At 47.0% G+C, this 20,910-nt stretch overlaps 2 protein-coding genes across 3 annotated transcripts in view; both read right to left on the bottom strand.

Annotated features, from left to right (window-relative positions):
- Window positions 1–4,345, bottom strand: part of cacna1ba (calcium channel, voltage-dependent, N type, alpha 1B subunit, a) — a gene marked incomplete at both ends in the record, with an annotated part of 87,336 nt that extends 82,991 nt beyond the window's left edge. Inside the window, 3 exons of the mRNA XM_084468162.1 lie at window positions 466–605; window positions 2,081–2,186; window positions 4,083–4,345. Coding sequence (XP_084324288.1) covers window positions 466–605; window positions 2,081–2,186; window positions 4,083–4,345 — 509 coding nt within the window. The remainder of the gene's footprint in view (window positions 1–465; window positions 606–2,080; window positions 2,187–4,082) is intronic.
- A 1,128-nt stretch (window positions 4,346–5,473) lies between these two features.
- ehmt1a (euchromatic histone-lysine N-methyltransferase 1a) lies at window positions 5,474–20,329 on the bottom strand. 2 transcript variants are annotated; one of them, XM_084468621.1, is made up of 23 exons: window positions 20,227–20,329; window positions 19,548–19,811; window positions 19,155–19,242; window positions 18,399–18,481; window positions 17,907–18,153; window positions 17,478–17,614; window positions 16,911–17,054; window positions 16,200–16,558; window positions 15,551–15,637; window positions 15,072–15,160; window positions 14,718–14,824; window positions 13,636–13,758; window positions 13,122–13,223; window positions 11,788–11,892; window positions 10,826–10,980; window positions 10,461–10,628; window positions 9,738–9,882; window positions 9,323–9,400; window positions 8,763–8,878; window positions 8,412–8,498; window positions 7,929–8,007; window positions 6,656–6,831; window positions 5,474–6,089 (listed from the first exon to the last, which is right to left on the bottom strand). In XM_084468621.1, the coding sequence occupies exons 1-23, from the start codon at window positions 20,272–20,274 to the stop codon at window positions 5,897–5,899; spliced, it is 3,180 nt and encodes a 1,059-aa protein (XP_084324747.1). In that variant the 5' UTR covers window positions 20,275–20,329; the 3' UTR covers window positions 5,474–5,896. The 2 variants fall into 2 exon arrangements, with proteins under 2 accessions (XP_084324747.1, XP_084324748.1); XM_084468622.1 differs by having other exon boundaries at window positions 18,399–18,478.
- Between the last annotated feature and the right edge of the window lie 581 nt (window positions 20,330–20,910).

The following is a 20,910-nucleotide window of genomic DNA, read 5'->3' as shown; positions in this document are numbered from 1 at the left end:
TAGAGACACAGTTGCTCCTTCGTTTGTTTTTTTCGGTTTGTACATTTACACAAGGGAGAATTTATACAAAGAAAACCTGTGTTTTGTTTTTGGGTAGAGTCACCCTGCAGCCAATACAAAAGTATCGCCTTTGATTCCGATCACATATCTATGTAAACAATAGTATCTGTGAACCACAAAGCAACGCTGTATGCTGCATCTGCTCTGCTGCAGCCATTGTAAATACAATCAACACACAGACGCGCACCACACACACACGCACACACACACACACACGCACACACTCATTAATGCACCAAACACACACACACACACACACACACACACACACAAACACACTTGTTCCCCCCCCCCACACACACTATTCAGAGCTGGTGGTTAGCTTCATGCAGCTAACATAAGTTAGCATCCATACAAGCCTTAATCCCATAAAAACAGCCGCTAACACGAGCAAGCTCTACTCACCCGGTTAGCACCACCACAAAGTCCATGACGTTCCAGCCGTTCCTCAGGTAGGATCCTTTGTGGAAGGCGAAGCCCAGAGCAATGATCTTGATGCCCGCCTCGAAGCAAAATATTCCAATAAAGTAGGGCTCTGTGTCATCCTGGGGGAACAGACGGACTCAGCTCATCATCATCATCATCATCAAGACCTATAATGATATATATATAAGCACCGCCTTGACATATCTGCAGCTGTGAGCGCTTACGACCATAAAATAAATGGGTACACGATAACACAACAGCAAGCCCAATAGCAATAAAACAGCAAAGTGCAGGCGGGGTACAGGAACACAGTCCTTCTGGTCGATTTGTGGGTCCCCAGTTCCTATTCAATCATTACCACAGTCATATTCTCAGTTTACTATTCAGACATTTAAACACAAAGACATTTCTATCCTACGTGAATTACGTTTATTTCATTAACAAGCAACTTTATGAGCCACAGAACCCTTCAGGACATCTGCAAGTCAGAACCAGATGCAAACTCCTATGACCTCTATGACCATCTATGAACATCCATACAGATGCCCTCTTGAATTGTTTTGCAAAATAAATATTTTGGCTAAACTATTTTCACACACCAATAGCATATAGCTACCACACAAACTACCACATGTCTACCACAGTCTTCCGGGCCTGAGAAACAGGCTCAGTGGAGCTGACTGCCTTGATGAGAGGGGGATTCTGGTAGCGCTTAGTCATTATGACAAGATCCTTCTGAGGCTTACACACTGGATGAGGTGTGGGCGAGGCGAGGGAGGGGGAGGTAGGGGGGAGGTGGAACCATCAAAGCTCTTCAGCAGGGGTTCTGTCGCCCACTGAGCCATACAACAGCGATCCGCTCTTACAATCAATACCATAACACCAGCTTTAAAAAAATCTATTACGATTTTATCCCAATTTCAACCCCAACTTGGTTTTGTTCCCAATATTTCCAACATTTCTCTCATAATACACTGCCTCCTATATCCTACAAGGTTCCCCTCACATTCTCACTTCCTGTCATTAATACAGACTTCCTGTGTACATTAGTTTAACTAGATAAGAATAGGACAACAGTAAGAGAGAGGGAAGGAATAGAGAGTGAGAGAGAGAGAGAGAAAGAGAGAGAGAGAGAAAGAGAGAGAGGAGAGCCTTGGATTCAGAGTGAGAGAGAGAGATGGAGGGAAAGAAAGGGAGAAAGAGAAGAGAGAGACAGCGGTACGAGAGAGAGAGGAAGAGGAAGACATTGACAGACAGTACGTTTACATTGAGAAGGAAACCCGGTGAGACTAGGTTACAGTCGTTAGGATAATTAGCATATTAATTAGCATACTCCTCATGTTATGCAGCATTACGTTTACTCCACTGCCCGGGTTAGCCCACGGAGGCTAGGTGGATCGATGAAGAAACAAATAGAGGGAGAAAGAAGGGTATAGAGAAAGAGAGACAGACAGAGGGATTAAGAGAGAGCGAGAGAGAGGGGGATAACGAGAGAGAGAGAGAGCGAGAGTGAGAGGGGGATAATGAGAGAGTGAGGGTAATAGAGAGAGAAAGACATATGGATAAATATAGAGCTAGTGTGGAGTCAACTGACCAGGCGTTCTGACATGGGCGTCTTGTCACAGGCAGGCAGGTGTTGCTCCAGGGCCAGAACGATGCAGTTAGCGATGATGGTGGCCAGGATCATGTACTCAAACGGAGTGAGGCGCCGTTAAGGAAGTCCCCAGGAAACAGTGTGCTGGTATGTGCATGTAAACGGGCCCCTGTTTTACCACCACATGTGATTGCTTGATTCAGCATCACAAGCCATTTCATAATCTTTCCTTTCCTGGGAGTGGTAAGATAGGGCCCTTTTTTTTTTTTTTACAGTTGGAATATGGATTTTCAATTGGAAAAATAATGGCCATCATACAGCATTATAGCAAGGTTGTTTGAGAACAATTGAAAATGGGTTATAATGGTTATAACATCATAAAAAACTTGCAGTGTTGTGCATGAACTAGTTCAAAAGAACTAGTTCATTGAACAAGTTCATGTTTCTATGAACTTTGAACTGAACGTAACATATTTTAAACTAAAGAACTTGAACTTGAACTAGTTCAGATTTTGTGACATTCTGAATTGATGCTTAGGTCCAGATGACATGATTATTAAATAGAGTTACTGCCTTAGTTGTGATGAATGAAACAACTGTACAAATAATATCCACAACAATTTGAGATTGTAGTGATGGGCAGCAGGTAATGGAGAGGATTCGTTTAAAAGATAAGCACAGAATACAGTTTTTCTTCAGTTTCTAAAAAAAACTGTAAAAATGAACTAGTTCAAAACTGAATTGGTGAACTATGAACGTGAATTTATTCATTTTTTGTATGAACTGAACTTAACTAGTTCATGTGAAGTATGAACTTGCACAACACTGTGAAAATATATCCTCAATAGAACAAGGACAATAAATGTAGATGCTCACAAACACACAAACATCTGTCTTACATTCTCCCTCTGCAGTCCTGCTGTCGTTTATTAAAACCACGGGATCCCCTAGGGGAGTGTGGGGGTTTGTACGCGCATGTGGGCGTGCGTGTGAGCGGACATTGTGTACGTGTGTGCGTGCGTGCGTACGTGCGTGTGTGTGTCCAACCACGGGCCTAGCTAATGGGGCGCGATATGCAACTTTAGCTGGGGTAGGCAACTTTGGGGAAACCTGCTATACATTTTACCCAACCAAAGAATGCCACCCTTTCCTTCAGGCCTTCCCCGAAACACACGACTAGCTCGCTAGCTTTAGCAATAAGTAATGCCTAGCCTTCTGGAAAATACTAGATATTTTACATTCGAATTGCCAGAGCATTTGATTTATTGATTGATGTCAGGGTGAAAAGAGAATTTCAAGAGAATTTCGTTTCAACAAATAGGTTAAAAAAAATGCTTCTAAAATGAATTGCCTACCTCATCTTTAATGTCAATTAATAACGAAAAACCCGCGTGTGTCGTCCTCTCAAAAACAATAACACACATGTTTGACGCTTGACTTGGCAAATGTGAAAGTACATTGTGTGTAAGGCCGAGTGTGTGAGTGAGGCCTACATGAAGGTGCACATGGAGCTCCACAGGTGGCGTTCACTCACCGCGTCATGTAGCTCTACACGCAGTGAACACACACGCACACAAACACGCAACAGGGGGGAACCGCGGCTAATAGCTGTGTGTTGATCCTATTGGCTGATTAGTTTAACGACAGAGCATCGCCGCTCGGAGGAGGAGAAGGAAGAGGAGGAAGGGGGAAGGGGGGGTGAGTCGAGCACCACGGACAGCGCCGGGACGGTTCCCAGTAAGGTTTTACACCTAATGAAAATCCCGTTTTGAAGCGCAAAAAAATAAACAACATTTTGTAATCCAAAGCACCTTTCGCGCTTTATATGGCGATTCAACTTTACAAATAGGATTTTTGGGCTTTCAGCGGAAGTTACTCAACTTCTCCAGGTAAAAACATGTGCGATCTCGAATAGGTAGTTTAGATGGTGGTCAGGTCATTCCTATAAAATATAGTAACAAATATCAAACAAACGGCCGGCAGTAAAGACAAGGAAGGATATGGCCACTCGGTGATCTTTTTGGCGTATTTTCGGATGAAATTATCCTCACTGAAGATGAAAAGGGAGCGGTTTACGGTGAGGCAGCTCTGTTTCACCGGGATTGGGTTGTATATAGCCATGGTCCGGGCTCTCTGTGCCATGGTCTGCTTGTATACCCGCGGCCCTGGTGGCGGAGGGCCCGGCTGGCGACCCCCTCCCCGGCCGGGCCCCGGGGGACAACCCCCCCCATACCGGCTGGAAGGCTCGTCCTCGAAGCGAGTCATGGTAGGATAGCGCGGTGCTGCTGTAGAAATCAAAACTGAGACTAGCGAGGAAAGAGAGACGCATCACAACACAGACAGGCGTCCCGGCTACAGGTTCCTCTGGGTGTGCGTAATGCCCTCAGGGTGTGCGTAATGTCCAGCAGAATATTCACACAATCAAAACACCGGGCATGTTCTGCACTCCTTAGCATTCGTGTTGTATCTCCTCGTTATTCGTGCTGTAGCTGTCCATGCTTTCAATGTCCCAGCCGCTGAGAAGACGCTGAGCCCCGCGCACAAAGTTTATATTTCCCAATTGTATGGTGCATCATGTTCCCTGGGTGTTGGTTTGGAGGTCTGCTGTTGGCTGGTTGGTTGGATGGCTGGATGGATGGGGTCTACCGCACGCACCGCCGCTGCCCCGGCGAAGCCTCACCAACACTGACAATTCACCACGCACGGCTCTGTGGCAGCATTTCCCATCATGCGCGAACAACAGAGCAACACGACGGCTGAAAATCTACAGCACTCTTCCGCACAACACCCAGAGACAGAACATGCAGAATCCTTTCGGATGCACGCCTCGACTTACCGACTGCGATTTAAAAATGTTAAAAAGTCGCCCCCCTCTCTCGTTTTGCACATGAGACACACCTTAGTTTTTTTTAAATCCCGCCTCGTTTAATTTATTCAGGGAGTTAAAATACAGGTTCGTCTTTCCGCAACCCTTCTTCCGCTAAATCTGTGTCGGTGTGAAACCACTTTCTCTCTCTCTCCTTGGGAAGCGACCACGTGACCATGGACAAGCCAGCCAGTGGCTGCACCTGTACCCTCTCTGTATCCATAGCAGCCGAGACATTGTGCGTGTGCGTGTGTCTAAGGGCGATCGGAAGGTGAAGGTGAGGCGTTGTTTCTATGCAGCCTGTAGGCTGCATTATGAAATACATAAATAACTCAAATAAGCCACACAAATTTCAAATGCCAACATTACATTCAAAGTGACACAGGTGTCCTCCTGGACGGTCCACATTCATTTATTTTAGCCAAGGAAGGGTTTATTCAACACTCGATGAAGGTATTAATAAGATAAGCATGACATGAAAAATTATGACCAGGAGACAACCTTAGGGAGGCATTTATAAAGTGCATTTAATTGCTTTATAAACAAAACCAGCTTCAATAAAAACAGAAATGACTAGTTTATTCAACAACTTGTATAAACTGTGTCTTATTGCTATGGGAAACGCAAAGGTAGTCTCCTACAGTCACTAGATGTCCTGTGACCGCAGTCACATATTTCAGTTAGCTTTCCATTTCATCTATCTAACAGAATCCTAATGCGCTTCAATGTACTGCACTCAGAACCCTCGAATACTGAGTTAAAAGTATGGTTAAAAAAACACAAATGTCAAATTATTAGACGGACATGAAAAATACAGTTAAAAGCCAATGTTAATGATAATGTTTTTTTCTTCAACAGATAATATATCGAGAGAGAGAGAGAGAGAGAGAGAGAGAGAGAGAGAGAGAGAGAGAGAGAGAGATTGAGATTCACTAGCGCAGGTTAAGAGGTCAGTTCTCCATCTGGTTGCCGTCTCCAAAGAGGCGATGAGTTGTGGCGTCTGAGCCCCGCCCTCTCTGAGCGGCGCCGGACGCCGGTGCTGAGGAGGAGGAGGAGGAGGAGGAGTGGCGACACTGCGGGGAGCCACACTGACAGCTAAAGAAGCGACGCTTGATCCTCCAGTAATGGTCGCCATAGTCGAACCTGCAGGACCGCACACCGATGATGTTTTATGAGACTTCATCTAATGAATCATCTCAAAATCCGTCATTAGTCACACACACCTGAAAGTGAACTCACTGGAAGTCACGTTGGCCAAGAGATGAACTAGTGAAATAGTCAATAGAAAGAACTAGGTACAGTATATGGCTATAGACCGTGGTCACCTACCAGTCGTATCAGAAATACATGTCATATGTGAAGAAAAGCTCTGCAATCTTTGTGGGGGAACCATGAAAACTCGACGCAAATGCGTTCTAAAAAGGCAACCTCTGTGGGGAAATGCTATACAGCCCCAAGATGGAATGCAGCACCAGCCAACTAACTATAGGATACATCATATCGATACAGATATCAGATGGTGACATAAACAAGACATCACATTCTGACCGATGACTGATATCACATTCAAAATGTTTGAGTACTTTTCCTTTCAACAATTATTTAAGCTTTAAGCTCTCCAACTCTATCAACATCGTGACGTCATGTTGCAGACGACCAGGGACACAATGACACCGCCGTCGTGGCTCTTGCGTCACGCTGGCACTCACCCAATCTGTTCGCCGGCTCTGATCGGTCGGCAGGAGAAGAAGGCGATGCGGGGGAAGCGGAGGTCCTGGTGGGAGGTGAAGACGCGCACCGCCACCAAGTTGGGGTCGCACAGGTGGTTGACGAAGCGCCCCACGTTTCCGTAGCGACGCGCGTCGATGCAGTGGACGTCCCCCACCTGCACGCAGAGAGATAGGGAGAAATAGAAAGAGTGAGAGAGAAAGAAAGGGGAAAGGGGGGCAGAGAGGGAGAACAGAGAGAGAGAGAGAGACAGAAATCGTGAGGAACAGAGAGGGAGAGGGATAAACAGATGGGGTGCTGTGAGCCAAAAAGAGAGACAGAGGGATAGAGTCTGCAGCAGCTTTGGTCAGTGTGTCCATCAGAGGACCAGGACAGGTCATTTAAATATAGTTAAATGTGTGTGTGTGTGTGTGTGTGTGTGTGTGTGTGTGTGTGTGTGTGTGTGTGTGTGTGTGTGTGTGTGTGTGTGTGTGTGTGTGTGTGTGTGTGTGTGTGTGTGTGTGTGTGTGTGTGTGTGTGTGTGTGTCAAATTAGCTCCACATCGCCCCCTCCTGACAGAACAGGATATGTTCATCACAGGGCGCAGTAGAGAAGAGCGATGAAAAATCCTAAACATCGCTAGTAGATATACTGAGATACAGATAACGTGAATTAACTCTATTAGTCAACGCTTCAATGGAAAAACAACTGGAGGCTTCAGGTTCAGGTTACACTGCCAAACGACAATAGTCCAACATGGTCAAATCCATTTCTTAAGATGCTGTTGACACCTGGCATTGACATGCGTTTTGGGCAACGGGATACGAATCGGATATCGCCAAAAGGCAAAAAAAAAAAGGTGTAAATGCAACCAAGATGAATTTATGATCGGATCTGTCAACCAACCCTTGGAGCTGGGGTCTGGAACGCATTCTGACGGTATTGAGCACAAGCGTGTGTGCATCTACCCCACCAATATGCATATAGAGTGCTCTATTCAGACCGGAGGGGCGGGAAATGACTGCATCAGCATCCAATTATCTTTAGCCATAAACATCTGTGTTATCAACATTAAAAAGCACTAACGAGTCCCGCCAGCTGAGTGAACGACTCCCCCTTTGTATCCGAGGGTCTGCCGTCATACACGCGCACACTGCAATAGGGCGCCCATGTCATTGTGGTTTTCTTTTGTGTGCTTCTGGCCTGGTGTTCTCCTACAATACCTAAACCTCCCCAGGTGGGTGGCCGACCCGCGCGGCCGTCACGTGACCTCACCTTGTTGTCCAGGGTGAACAGGAAGGAGTCGTTCTCTCTCTTGTCCGCCTCTGCATCCGTGACGATCTCCCCGACGTACCTGAGAGAGGAGAGACGAGAGCGTCAGGACCACCCAGGGGAGCTCGTGGGAGGACAACCCACCGGTCGTCAGAACAACCCACTAGTCACCAGGACAACCCACCGGTCATCAGAACAACCCCAACCCACTGGTTGCCAAGACGACCCACCGGTGACTAGTCAGGATAACCGACCGGTCGCCAGGACAACCCACCACCGGTCCTAACTTATGATTTGTGCTTAGATTGTACCTGTACAACTTAAAGTACTGGTGTGTAGCTTGTATATTATATATACAAGTGTGTAGCTTATAGGGTGTGTGTGTGTGTGTGTGTGTGTGTGTGTGTGTGTGTGTGTGTGTGTGTGTGTGTGTGTGTGTGTGTGTGTGTGTGTGTGTGTGTGTGTGTGTGTGTGTGTCTCTCTTACTCGCAGATGAAGGCTCCCTGAGGAATGTCCTGCAGGGCTCGGACCCCCCAGCCCATCTTCTGTGTCCTGTACAGCTGCAGACGCACCCTTCACAATAAAAGCACAATTACAGTCAATGATACTTCAGAAATAAAAGTCCCATAACTGTGATTGTTTCTTCAAAATAAAAGCACCATTACTGTTATTATTACTGCATTTAAACAAGCAGAACAAAGCGGAAAAAATAGAGGACCAATCGACCCTGAAGCCTCAGCAGGCTCGATGGCATGATCCATGAGGCCGGGTAAACAGAATCGATAACAACTCTAGGATCTCTAAAGGTCCAGAGTGGCGACAGAGAGATCCAATCACCTGAGGCCATTCTGGACCACGCGGTTCCTGCAGGTTCTCCAGCAGGAGCAGGCCTGGTTACACTCAAACAGAACGGGGGGCTCACGCTGGCTGGCATCCAGCGGCAGGCGACCCTCCTGCACCGGGACAAGACAATATTAGTCTCATAGTATGGAGTATTTCTTACTATGATTGGAAACCATAGCTGAAGTCTGGTTGTGTTTTAGTAGTAGTAGTACTGCAAGTGTTTAAGTGTGTATCTCGGGGTGTCTCTTGTTGTGTTGCTTGGAGTGTTAGAGTAATGTGTGGCTTAGTGCGTTTGTGTGTAAAGTACTGTTGTGTAGCCAACTGCGTGGGTTAAGTTCTGTTGTGTTGCCTGGTGTGTGTCAAGTACTGTTGGGTAAAATGGTGTTTGTTGGAGTAATGTTGTGTAGCTTGGGGTGTGTTAAAAGTACTGTTGTGTAGCTTGGGGTGTGAATGTGTAGAGAACTGTTGCGTCATTTCTTGGCGTGTGTTAGAATGCGGTTGTCTGAACGCAACCCGTGATAAATGATCCATCCAACTCCAGGCGTTTGACTCACGTTGTCGTACCAGCAGCACAGGCTGAGCTGACCACACATGCAGGTGCCGGACCCACAGTCCTCTGGACACGAGCAGTGCTGCAAGAGACAGGACAACACACACACACACACACACACACACACACACACACACACACACACACACACACACACACACACACACACACACACACACACACACACACACACACACACACACACACACACACACACACACACACACACGTGCATATTAAGTATGCATATATACAAGTGAATAAATTGTATATAATTGTAATTGTAATTTTTTCAATTAAAAGTTTGGGTTCCATGTTCTATAAGATCCATCGGTCCATCAGGGCCAAAGCGAGTCACGAACTTGAATCACAAAGACAGAACATTGCAGCAAATAATGGGTGGGTGGGTGGGTGCTCACCTGGAGGTGAGTGATGTCCGTGTCGGCGTGGAGTGGGGAGGTGACACAGCTGTCGGGGACGTATTTATAGTCAGAGGGGCAGGGCTCTGCGTCCACCTCGTTCACACAGCTGATGGCCAGCGCCTCGTAGCCCCGCGAGATGTCCCTGGAGGAGGGAGGGAGGTGGAGGAGAATATGGTTTGCGGGGCCAACTCTGTGCCTCCAGCCACTAGTGTGTGACAACGAGCACGCAGGCAGCACTCCTTGTAGCGACCGCAGCCCCTTTTGTCATTCCCCGAGGCCTTTCGTTGGAACCACTTTCCCCTGTCTCCTGGGGCCTGTCCATGAAGGAGCCTAGACTAAATAAAGTCAACTGATCCTCATCTTCAAATGTACACTAACTTGCAATACTGAAATGGAGAAAACCTAGTAGACTTTTACAGATACGTCCAGTAAACACGGTAGAAAAAAACAACACTTAAATATACCCTTGACGCGTACACAAAATTCTCTGAGCTGCTGTGTAAAACGGTGTGGTAATTGAAGCATTTGAAGCAATGAATTCAAGCTCTTGAATACAAAGTGAGCGTGATGCCGGATATATGATGCAGGGTTAGGGGGAATCTTGCTCAAGAATGCCTCCAGGTTTCGCACACAGGATGTCTACAAGCTTTTGGCTGGCAGTCGACCACCCTTCATCATCGCTTCTTAAAAGCACGCACACACACACACACACACACACACCTGCTGAGCAGCGTCTCCCTGCGTCCGTCACTCTGTCTGCGTGCGTCCGTCAGCTTCTTGTTGGTGGCCAGCGCCGACCACACCTTGGATCCGTAGGCGCAGCAGTCCAGCGCCGTCTCGCCGTCGCGGTTCATCAGGGTCACGTCCCCGCCGCGCGCCAGGAACAGCCTGTCGGCAGGGGGGCCCGCACGGGGCCATGCGTTAAGTAACCCTTTGGTGCAGGTCACGATAAGGAAGGTAATTCGTTCAAAGCGACACGCGTGGGATAACGGAGGAATTGTATTTTCCTTGTGCTAACGGTTTTATGTTTTAATTCAGAGTCCGGGCGAACGCTGACCCAGTGAGTCAAGCAAGCTATTGCATACATCACACATTCCAGGTGGTTCTGGCGGGCGGCGATGTGAAGGGGCGTGTCCCCGTGGATGTTGGCGGCGTGGAGGAAGCTCCGGGCGTCCAGAAGCTTCTGGGCCACGTCCTCACTGCCGCTCAGAGCCGCCCAGTGCAGACACACGTTCTCCTCCTGGGGAACCGGCACAGGGCAGGCCTCACTCTCATCACTCAGACACGAGACCATCACAGAGCAGGCCTCACTCTCATCACTCAGACACGAGACCATCACAGAGCAGGCCTCACTCTCATCACTCAGACACGAGACCATCACAGAGCAGGCCTCACTCTCATCACTCAAACACGAGACCATCACAGACCAGGCCTCACTCATCACTTAATCACAAGACCATCACAGACCAGGCCTCACTCATCACTCATCACTTAATCACAAGACCAGCACAGACCACGCCTCACTCTCACAAATCACTCTCATCACTCATACACAAGACCATCACAGGTGGAGACCTTGCTCGTGGGCACATCAGCCCTCAGTGTTTGTGCCCAAATCATAAGGAAGGAGTTATAACCACACCCCCCCCCCCCCCCCGACGTGTGATGGATAGATCAGCCTGCCGGTTGGTGCAGTCCACTGGGTATGCTGGTAGGCCGATCTATCTATTCTACATCTGGGTGGACACTGCCACTTGTGAGCTGAGTAATTGATTTTTTTAATGGATTGCAAGAGGAGGTCATGCGGTGCGTGTGAGCTTTGGATAAGTTGTTTTTTTGGCTTTGGATAAGTTGTGTTGCATGGTGTGGGTTAGGGCACTGTTGTGCGGCTATGTGTGTGTATTTTATTGAGATTGCGTGTGTTTGTGAGTGAGTGAGTGAGTGAGTGTGTTAGTGAGTTTGATTGAGCGTGAGGGAGTGAGTGAGAAAGTGAGGGAATGAGTGTTTGAGAGTGAGTACGTCGTAGACCTAGAGCGAGTGAGTGTACCTTGTCTCTGATGTTAACGTCAGCTCCCTTGGTGACCAGCAGATGGACCAGCGAGTGGTGCTTGTGCTCGATGGCCCATGTGATGGGAGTCCAACCCCCATTGTCCTATAACGCACACAACGTTAAACATCATTAGGGGACAATCACACAGAACAGCGATAAAAGAAGGTCACGTCCTCCACTTCACCATTGTTCTTCACCAAAGGTACAGCGCTGTGTTGAACTTCCTTTTGATGCCCCTCACCTTTTTCTGGAGTTGTTTTTTTCATCACAGATAAAATATAAAAAGTGTTTGAAGACACTGTTTAGTGTGTGCCCTTGAGGCGGTGTGTGTGTGTGTGTGTGTGTGTGTGTGTGTGTGTGTGTGTGTGTGTGTGTGTGTGTGTGTGTGTGTGTGTGTGTGTGTGTGTGTGTGTGTGTCAGAGCTTAGATCTGGCCCAGAAAATCAAACCCGACCCTACCCGAGCACGTTCTGTCCGAGCCCGGCCCGACACATTAACTGTAATTATGAGCCCGAGCACAATTTCAACCTGACAATTTTTTTTAATGCATGGGCTGTTATATCTGACGTTCTCAAATAAAATTCTGAGTTTTTTAAACTACAGAAATATGTTTAGAATTATCTTAATGAATAATGCAACAAGGACGAAGCATGTAGCTGCGCTGTTTGTTTATTCAGAATGGAATGGATCGCAAATAGATCTGAGTGAAGAAACGTGAACAATGATGAACACAGACAATGAACAAGAATGAACTAGTTGATGGCCTAGGCTACTATAACATTTAAACAAGGTTTTATAATAGGCTACATAATTATTTTAAACGAAGCAGCAATGGCGCACTTAATGCACTGGACAAAGCCGACACATATGTTGTCACTGCCCACGACTTGTTTGAAGTGGTTCCATACCTCAGACTTTCCTCCAGACTTGCTCAACGTTAATTCTCCTGATTTTATTTTATTCTTTACGTCTCCAAGCTCCATGTTGCACTTTAGCTGCACAGCACAGCCGGCCCGTTGTGATGAGTGCGATTGGAGGAGACACGCGTGCTGCAACATGTGTAGCGTCTTTTTTTTTAAAGGCCTATAATATTTATGTTTAGGGCATAGCTTTCTCCTCAGATTAGGCCAAAAATGCAATGATTATAAAAAATAAAAAAAAACACAAATGCACACTCGGGCAGAGAATCTAAACTCTAGTGTGTGTGTGTGTGTGTGTGTGTGTGTGTGTGTGTGTGTGTGTGTGTGTGTGTGTGTGTGTGTGTGTGTGTGTGTGTGTGTGTGTGTGTGTGTGTGTGTGTGTGTGTGTGTGTCCATGCGTTTGTGCGTCTACCTGACAGTTGATGTACTTCGCAGCCTTGGTGAGCAGCAGTTGAACGACGTCATCGTGTCCCAGTTTTGCCGCCAGGTGCAGACAGGTCGAGCCCTGGATGTCCTGCGAGGCGAGGGCGATGCAGATCACACCGTCAGGAAAGAAACAACGACGTAAGCATATTCATTCAGCTACACCAGCGGCACCACATAAAACACGACTCTTATGACGACGCTGTTCCCCAGAGAGATTCCTAAACATGGTTATTCATGTGTGGGAGGAAGTAATGTCGCAAATTTGGGATTCTTTTTAATTCAACAACTTTTTTTGGGGGGCATATCCAGCAGTATAGGTGGACGTGTTTTTGGCATACGACTTGCAACTAAGCGCGGCTCAAAAGCAGACTTGAGGCTGATGTAACCGGCGGTAAGGCACACACTAAAGAGGCTGTGAAGAGGAGTCACGCTGTGAAGGGTGTCGGGGGCTGCGAGACAAACGACAGAGGGGGAGTGAGTGAGTGGCTCATCAGCGGTACCTTGTTACAGACGGCGGCGCCGGCTGAGAGCAGGTACTTGACCGCCTCCACGCGGTTGTTCTCCGCTGCGCACATCAGGGGCGTCTTCAGCTTGTCGTCAAACATCTCCAGGTTAGCTCGAGCCTGCGCGAGCACACACACACACACACACACACACACACACACACACACACACACACACACACACACACACACACACACACACACACACACACACACACACACACACACACACACACACACACACACACGGAAGAGTGTTGTGGTTTACTTACATAGTTTACCTGCTGACGTTTTTAAACCTCTCCTTTCAGTGTATTATAGTTCTTCTCTAGTTTGATCCCTTGTCTTCACCTTATATGGACAAACTATTGCTGGCTATCCACTCCTCCCTCCTTTCGGTCTCTAGGAATCCCTGTTTCTTCTTGACGTACTTGAAGACTTTTGGGCTGCATCTTGGGTCCTGTAGCTTTTCCCATGGCTATACTCTCGTCTACTCATCACTCAGCCGGAGTTGTCAGTCTGATACTTCCTTTTCAAAAAAGGTCAAAAATGTTTTGATTGATTTGCAATGCTCATAAAGGAGGACCAGTACAAACACCGGTAGCCAGAAGCAAATCTTCCAACACAAACTATTTAAAAACAAAAAAGCAAGCCAAACACTGCAAGTTAAAATGTTGTCTTACTAATCCGACTTTAGACACAAATCTGTAGTCATGCCAGGCTAGCCCCAATCTGGGGGACACAACAATTCCCTTTCTTACAATTCCTTTTTGTTCTGACGGAATTGTTTAGACGTTGCTGGAGGCGATGAACTGTAAGCGTGCGTTGGGGAGCGCAAACTCGGTTGGCCGTAGTAAACTGCATGAAAGGAAATTGTCTGTAAAGTTTGCAAATCCAACACCATGCAGCCTGGCCACTGTAGAAATGCACTCATCGATATCGCCTTCTGAAAGCTTCATCCACTCGACCCGAGGAGTTCCTCTTGGTGTTTAAGCCCCCCCCCCAGAGGTTCTGTTATAACCTGGTACGACTGCTGGAGCCCAGATGACTTCACAACATGTGCTTAAAGACTGTGGTACCTGGAGCAGCATGTGGCAGACCTCCTGGTGGCCCTCGGCCGCGGCGGCGTGGAGCGGCGTGCGCTGGTGGTCCTCCTCTAGGGGCAGGTTGGGGTCTTTACCGTCCACTGATGACATCACAACATTAATCAGAATCATCTCAAACTGTTGCGAGATTGGAGGTAATGAGATAAAAGATACCCTATGGAATAGTTCAGACCAGCTAAGTTTACATTTTTATAATGTACCCATCATAATTACAGCCATATATTGTATATAATAGGGCAATTTGGTCAGATTCTATATTGTCGTATTGTTGTTGTATTTCTTCCGCCCCCCCCCCCCCACCAAACACACACACATAAGTGAACCTACCAAGGAGATGGATGACTTTCTGAAGATCTCCTTCCTTGGCAGAGATGTAGAGCATCCTCGACGCCGACTTCACCTTCTGATGTTTCAAGCTGAGGAAAGTGAAACCAAATCAGCTCAGTTGAGTCAGTAGTTCATGTCAAAGCTCATGTGTTCTCTGTACCTGTAACTCCAGTTAGTTGCAGTATCACCTTGCCCACCTGCCTTATACTCAATGTGATTTCAATTTAGTGGTCAATATGGCATTAGAGTCACTTCACAGTTAGTGATTTTAATGAAGATTTATATTTTATGTCCACTTGTGTGTGTGTGTGTATATATATATATATATATATTTTTTTTTATATATATATATTTCATGTTTATTCCTGACTGTACGTTTACTTATTTTGTTTTTTTTATTGAGGGGAGCAGCTGTGACAGACAATGTCCCTTGTGATGAATCAAGTCATGTGATCTGAACGGGTCCAGGGCCTGCTCACCTCTCGTCGTCCAGGGCCGCCCGGATGCCCTCCAGGGGGTCTTTCCGTGCTCCGCCTGCCCCGCCAAGACCCGGCTCAGCCCTCACCCTGCAGCCCGGACGGGCAGACACATTACGTCACATTGTGTAACCGATTGTTGCGACCGTGTGTTTCCTTTGTCTTCTGACGTGTGTTGAGGGCTGGTAATACATCTCCATACAAGTATATATACACAAGCATTCAAGGCAGGTACAACCACAGATACGACAGGTCGTCACATGCCTGTAGGCTCTTTCTGTCGACAGTGATTGGACATAAACAAATACATGTGCATATTAAGTATGCATACTGTATATACAAGCGAATAAATGGAAGTAAAACATTTTTTTTTATTAAAAGATTGGGTTCCATATTATAAGCTCCATCGGCCCCTCAGGGCAGAAGCGAGTCACAAACTTGAATCACGAAGACGGAACATCGAAGCAAATAAAGGCTTTGAGCCCACGGTTTATTGCGCGCACAACACACACACACACACACACACACACACACACACACACACACACACACACACACACACACACACACACACACACACACACACACACACACACACACACACACACACACACACACACACACACACACACACACACACACCAGTCCTTACCCGTCAGGTGCCCTGCCCCTCGTCCTCCACGGCTCGCTGGTCTTCTTGGCCCGTAGTGCGGGGGATCTGGTCGTCGTGGCGATGACGGCGGCGGCGGCGGGGGAGGAGGAGGCGGCGGTGGCGGCGGTGGCGGTGGCGGCGGGGAGCAAGGCCGGGCAGGGCTCCACCACTCTGGGCACAGGGGTCCCGTGGGGGTCGGCCGGGGGCCTGGAGGTTTCCGTGGAGACGGTGACCTCGTGGGCGGTGCTGGCGTTCTCGCCGCAGTGCGGGCAGAAGCGGCGGTCCTTGAGCACCGAGGCGCAGCCGTGGTGGAAGCGGTGGGAGATGCTGCCGTAAGGTCGGCACTCCTTGAATGACCCCTGGGGGGGGGCGGGGGAGGGGGCGGGGTTAAAGGGGGAGGCGGGGTCAGAGGACTGACCAATGTCCAACACTGCGATGCGTGGAGATAACAATGTACAGCTGCAGTACCGAAATATAAGCATACATTGCTATTAATTACATCATGTCATTTGTCAATTGTAAGCAAGCAAAAAGGTTCAAACTTCAGTCAATTCAGTCTTATTGATGGGGACACATTTGAGGTCTGTCCGTCTGTACGTCTGTCTATATGTCACCGTGTCTGTATATCTGCTTCTGTCGGTCGGCGTCTCTTTCCATGTGTGTGCGTCTGTCTCTATGTCTGTCCACCCCTGGGTCCCTGCGTGGCCTCACCGCCCGGCAGAAGAGTCCACACCCCGGGCAGCACTGGTGCTTCACCATGCCCGCCCGGTGGTCCTCACACAGGACCAGCAGGTGCACCGCGTTGGACGGACGCATCATCTCCTGTTTCAGCACGCGCCGCTGGCAGCGACTGACCTGCAGAGGTCAGGAGACAGGAAGGGAAAACATCAGGAGCCTGTTGTTGTTTCAAACTCGGAAAGGATTTTAAAAGCCCACGCTGTAGAGAAGATGACAAGAGGCGAGAACATGGAATACATGAAAGACGAAACATCAATCCCTCCTCGCCTTTCTTCTTTCTGCCACTTTATTTGCATGTTTTAAAATATTGAATTATTACGTTTTATTTACATTTGTTTCATTATTCTACTCGTGTGGTAATAAAAGGTAAATAACAATTTTTTTTTTATTATAAAAAAATCCAAAGCAGAAAGGTTAGGTATGCAGAGCTGTTAGCAATAGACGATTAGAAGGCAGGGCATCCATGCAAGCATGCATAGGCACTAAATGTAGTTTCAAAAGATCTTCTCCTACAGATCTGGTTTTCCACATGTCCCCTACCATCCCGTCTGAGCTTTCCATGGCCATGCAGGTCTGTTCCCCCGCGGAGGTGCCCTCTTCGCTGGGGGGGGTCTCCATCCGACAGCAGCACAGTGGAAGCTCTTCTGCCAGGTCCGTCTCCCCCAAGTCTGCATCCACTGATAAACACGCAACAAGATGGCTCTGGGTCTTTCAGCAGAGACGGTGGTGGGGCTCAAACACAGAGCAATCAGAGCATTCTAAAAACAAAGCTATTAATTGGAAACTACCGTGACCAGGCCAGGATAGTGTAATGGCTAGAGTGACCTGAACGGCATGTATCCAGAGTTCACCGTAAAAGTATCTGCATAAGAAAATATGGGTGGGAGGGGGGGAGGAATCTTGATAGAGATGGGAGGAGTGACCAGATAGATGGGAGGGGCTACCTGAGATAAGGGGAGGGCTTATCACCTGTGAGCTGGGGGGAGAGGAGCTCCTCTTGGGCCTTCAGGTCCAGAGAGTCCAAAGCCAGTTCTGTGTACTCAATGCTCCGGGGCTCCTCAGCGTCCACCTCCTGCCCCAGGGGGCTGGGGGGTCCTGGGGTTAGAGTCCTAGCCAGATCCCCCTCCACACTTTCAGTGTCTGGAACCAAGCTGGTGTCCGTCATCGATGCCTCCTCCTCTTCTTCCTCTTCTTCCTCCTCCTCCCCTTCGTCTTTCTAACTCAGGAAAATATGGAGTTAATACGCCCTTACAGACTTTCATTCGATATAAACAAACATCAATATGAATACAATCCTCCATGTTGAGGAATCTAACTTGGTATTTCTAGGATTAAACTACAGAATTTCTAGGTTCCAAATGTTGTATTTCTAGGTTCTAAAGATGGTGGTTCTTCTCGTTTTGATTGTCAGTATTGTAGTGTGAACTCTGGTACCGCAGAGAGAAAAGCTTATGGACCTACCTTCTCTGGCAGCTTCAGAACCCGGGTTTTCTTCTTGGGCACCAGGTTGTACATCCCCATCTTCCTCTTCTTTCGCTTCACTACTTCACACAACAACAGACAGTCAACCACAGACTCACTAACACACATTACACCTGACAGTCAGCAATAGACTCACTAACACACATAACAACAGTCAGCAACAGGGTTAGCTAACTATCAGACACAAAAAAAGACCTAAAAAAACAACAACCTAAAAGGACTAACTAACCTAACCTAAAAGGACTAACTAACCTGGACTGTTTACCTACTCCAGACTCCACCATATATCATTTACCATGGCAGACTTACTCCCACAGATAAACTAAGAGCAAGTCTTAGACCCCTAAAATTGTCATGTTCACATAGGTTGTCCAACTGCTTTTTAAGACAGTTTCACACTGTGGTGTCTGGACTGTCGACTTAATGACGAGAGTCACGTGGAGACTCAGCCCAGCTGAGCAACAAATGCAATCATTCACATGGGATTGTTGACCAAATTGCAGGCAGCAGTGTATTGCGGAGCGTTTGGTAAAGTTTGAGTAGTGGAGCTTCAGGTAGAAGCACAATGTGGTGCATCGATTTGAACACAAAATGTCATTTTGTCTGTAAGAAGATCACTGTCTGCAAGAAGATCAATAGCGCACCATGGGGGGCTTGACTACCGCAGACACATAAGATATCCCAGAAATTGCATGGTGTTTTGTTTATTTAATAGAGCAAGTAAGATCCTGCTACCTGACTGAGTCTTGTTGCTGGAGGTCTGGTCCATGGCCTTCTGGTTCTGTTTCACAGAGGAAGGATGGGCCGACAACTTGTCTCTGTTCTGACTCAGAGAGAGAGATAGACAGAGACATAGAGAGAGACAGAGCGACACTTTTTTCATGAGTTTGGAAGGCAGTGTAAGTCAAGGTGTGCATTATCAATCAGATAATAACATTGAGACGCAGTCTGCACACACACACACACCCACACACAGGGAATGAATAGTAAATAGACCTACAACAATTGCCTGTTCATGGCTACGAAATAGACAGTAATATATAGTAAAATGTGCCGTGGAAAGAATTTCCATCGGTCCATAGAGCGAACTAAGATTTGGTGGTGAAACTTGTAAACATCCGGGCCCACCTGGTTCTCGGCTTGAGGTTGACTGGCAGATCTGCCCAGCGATCCGAAATACAGAGTTTGGGGACTCCCCTGTGTTCTCGCAGTGGATGCGGCCGCCTTTCTGCCGCTGGAACTATCATTGCTGGCGGTGAACGAGTTGTGGAAAGGGGAAATCTTGCTGGGGGGTTGATATCTGTGGTCCTTCACCCCCTTGCCTTTGCTGGTAGGTTCAGACGATCGGCGTCCGGTTGCTGCAGATCCATCGCTTACAGCTCCTCGATCCATCTGTTGGAGTACAATGGTTGTTTTTTTAATCCTACCTGGGGTTGGGAGTATTATTTAAGTTGTATTTATACGCTCTCACAACTACGATACTATCTGATCATCAATATTATTAACTTTTTCCATGGAAGTGGGTCAGTGTTCGCTGCATCAGGCCTATGAGTAGATCTGTAACATTTCACTTTTAAAAGTAACTTAAGAAAATAAGTCAGCTTAATTGCACGCGGTACATCTCGACAAATATGCATTCAAATAAACTGAGTATAAAGTTGCAAACAAAGTAAACAAAAACAATGGCCCCCGCAGAGAGCACACACATACACACACGCGGGAAGTCTCTAACTTGTGCAGAATCAGAGAGGAAAGTAAAATAAGTGATTATCTGGGCAAGGCCCAGTGTAAAAGCTTTTGGTTTTACCTCCAACACACTTATAGGATTGTAGTTTATTAAAGGAAGACGTGACATGCGGAACTCATAACCAACGAAGCTGTGCCATAACGTTGCTTCCACTGATGCAGGGCTCCGGTCATGTGACGAGGCTACAACTTGTGATTGGTGGAACGCTGCTGGAGGACAGAGCAGCTCATTGGGTTGAGGGTGAGTGACACCCTACGGCAACAGGTGGAAGTGCGTCTTACTTTTGTTTCAATGGCTTCAATGCATTACTGTGATCAGTCGGAAATAATTAAATACATTTGACCTTAACAGCAAGTCTACCACACTTTGTGATCAAATTAATTTGATCTATATTTCGACTGAAATATATATTAAATATTAAAGGCCATTCTGACATTGTATATTTGTTAATTTTCACTGTCCCTTCTCTCAAACAAACAAAACAAAATACTGTCAAAACTAGTTATAATGTCCCTCACATATATTTATATTTTCAGTTAATCTGCACTAAATTAAAGTTGTAATTCTTTGCACTGGACTTATGATGAAATTCCTTTTTGTATCACCTTAGTGGTAAAGGTGATCTGTGCACCATTATTTCCTTTTTATAAGAGAAAGCCTATTTGGCCAAATGTAAAAAAAAAAAAAAAAATCAATAACCGGTGTTCAACAGAAAGTGAATTATACAGGCCTACTATATTCACA

Source organism: Micromesistius poutassou (genome assembly GCF_964030765.1).
Source record: "Micromesistius poutassou genome assembly, chromosome: 5".
In the NCBI taxonomy this organism is placed as follows: Eukaryota; Metazoa; Chordata; class Actinopteri; order Gadiformes; family Gadidae; genus Micromesistius; species Micromesistius poutassou.
The sequence above is the reverse complement of the archived record's forward strand: the minus strand, read 5'-3'. Positions and strand labels throughout refer to the sequence as shown.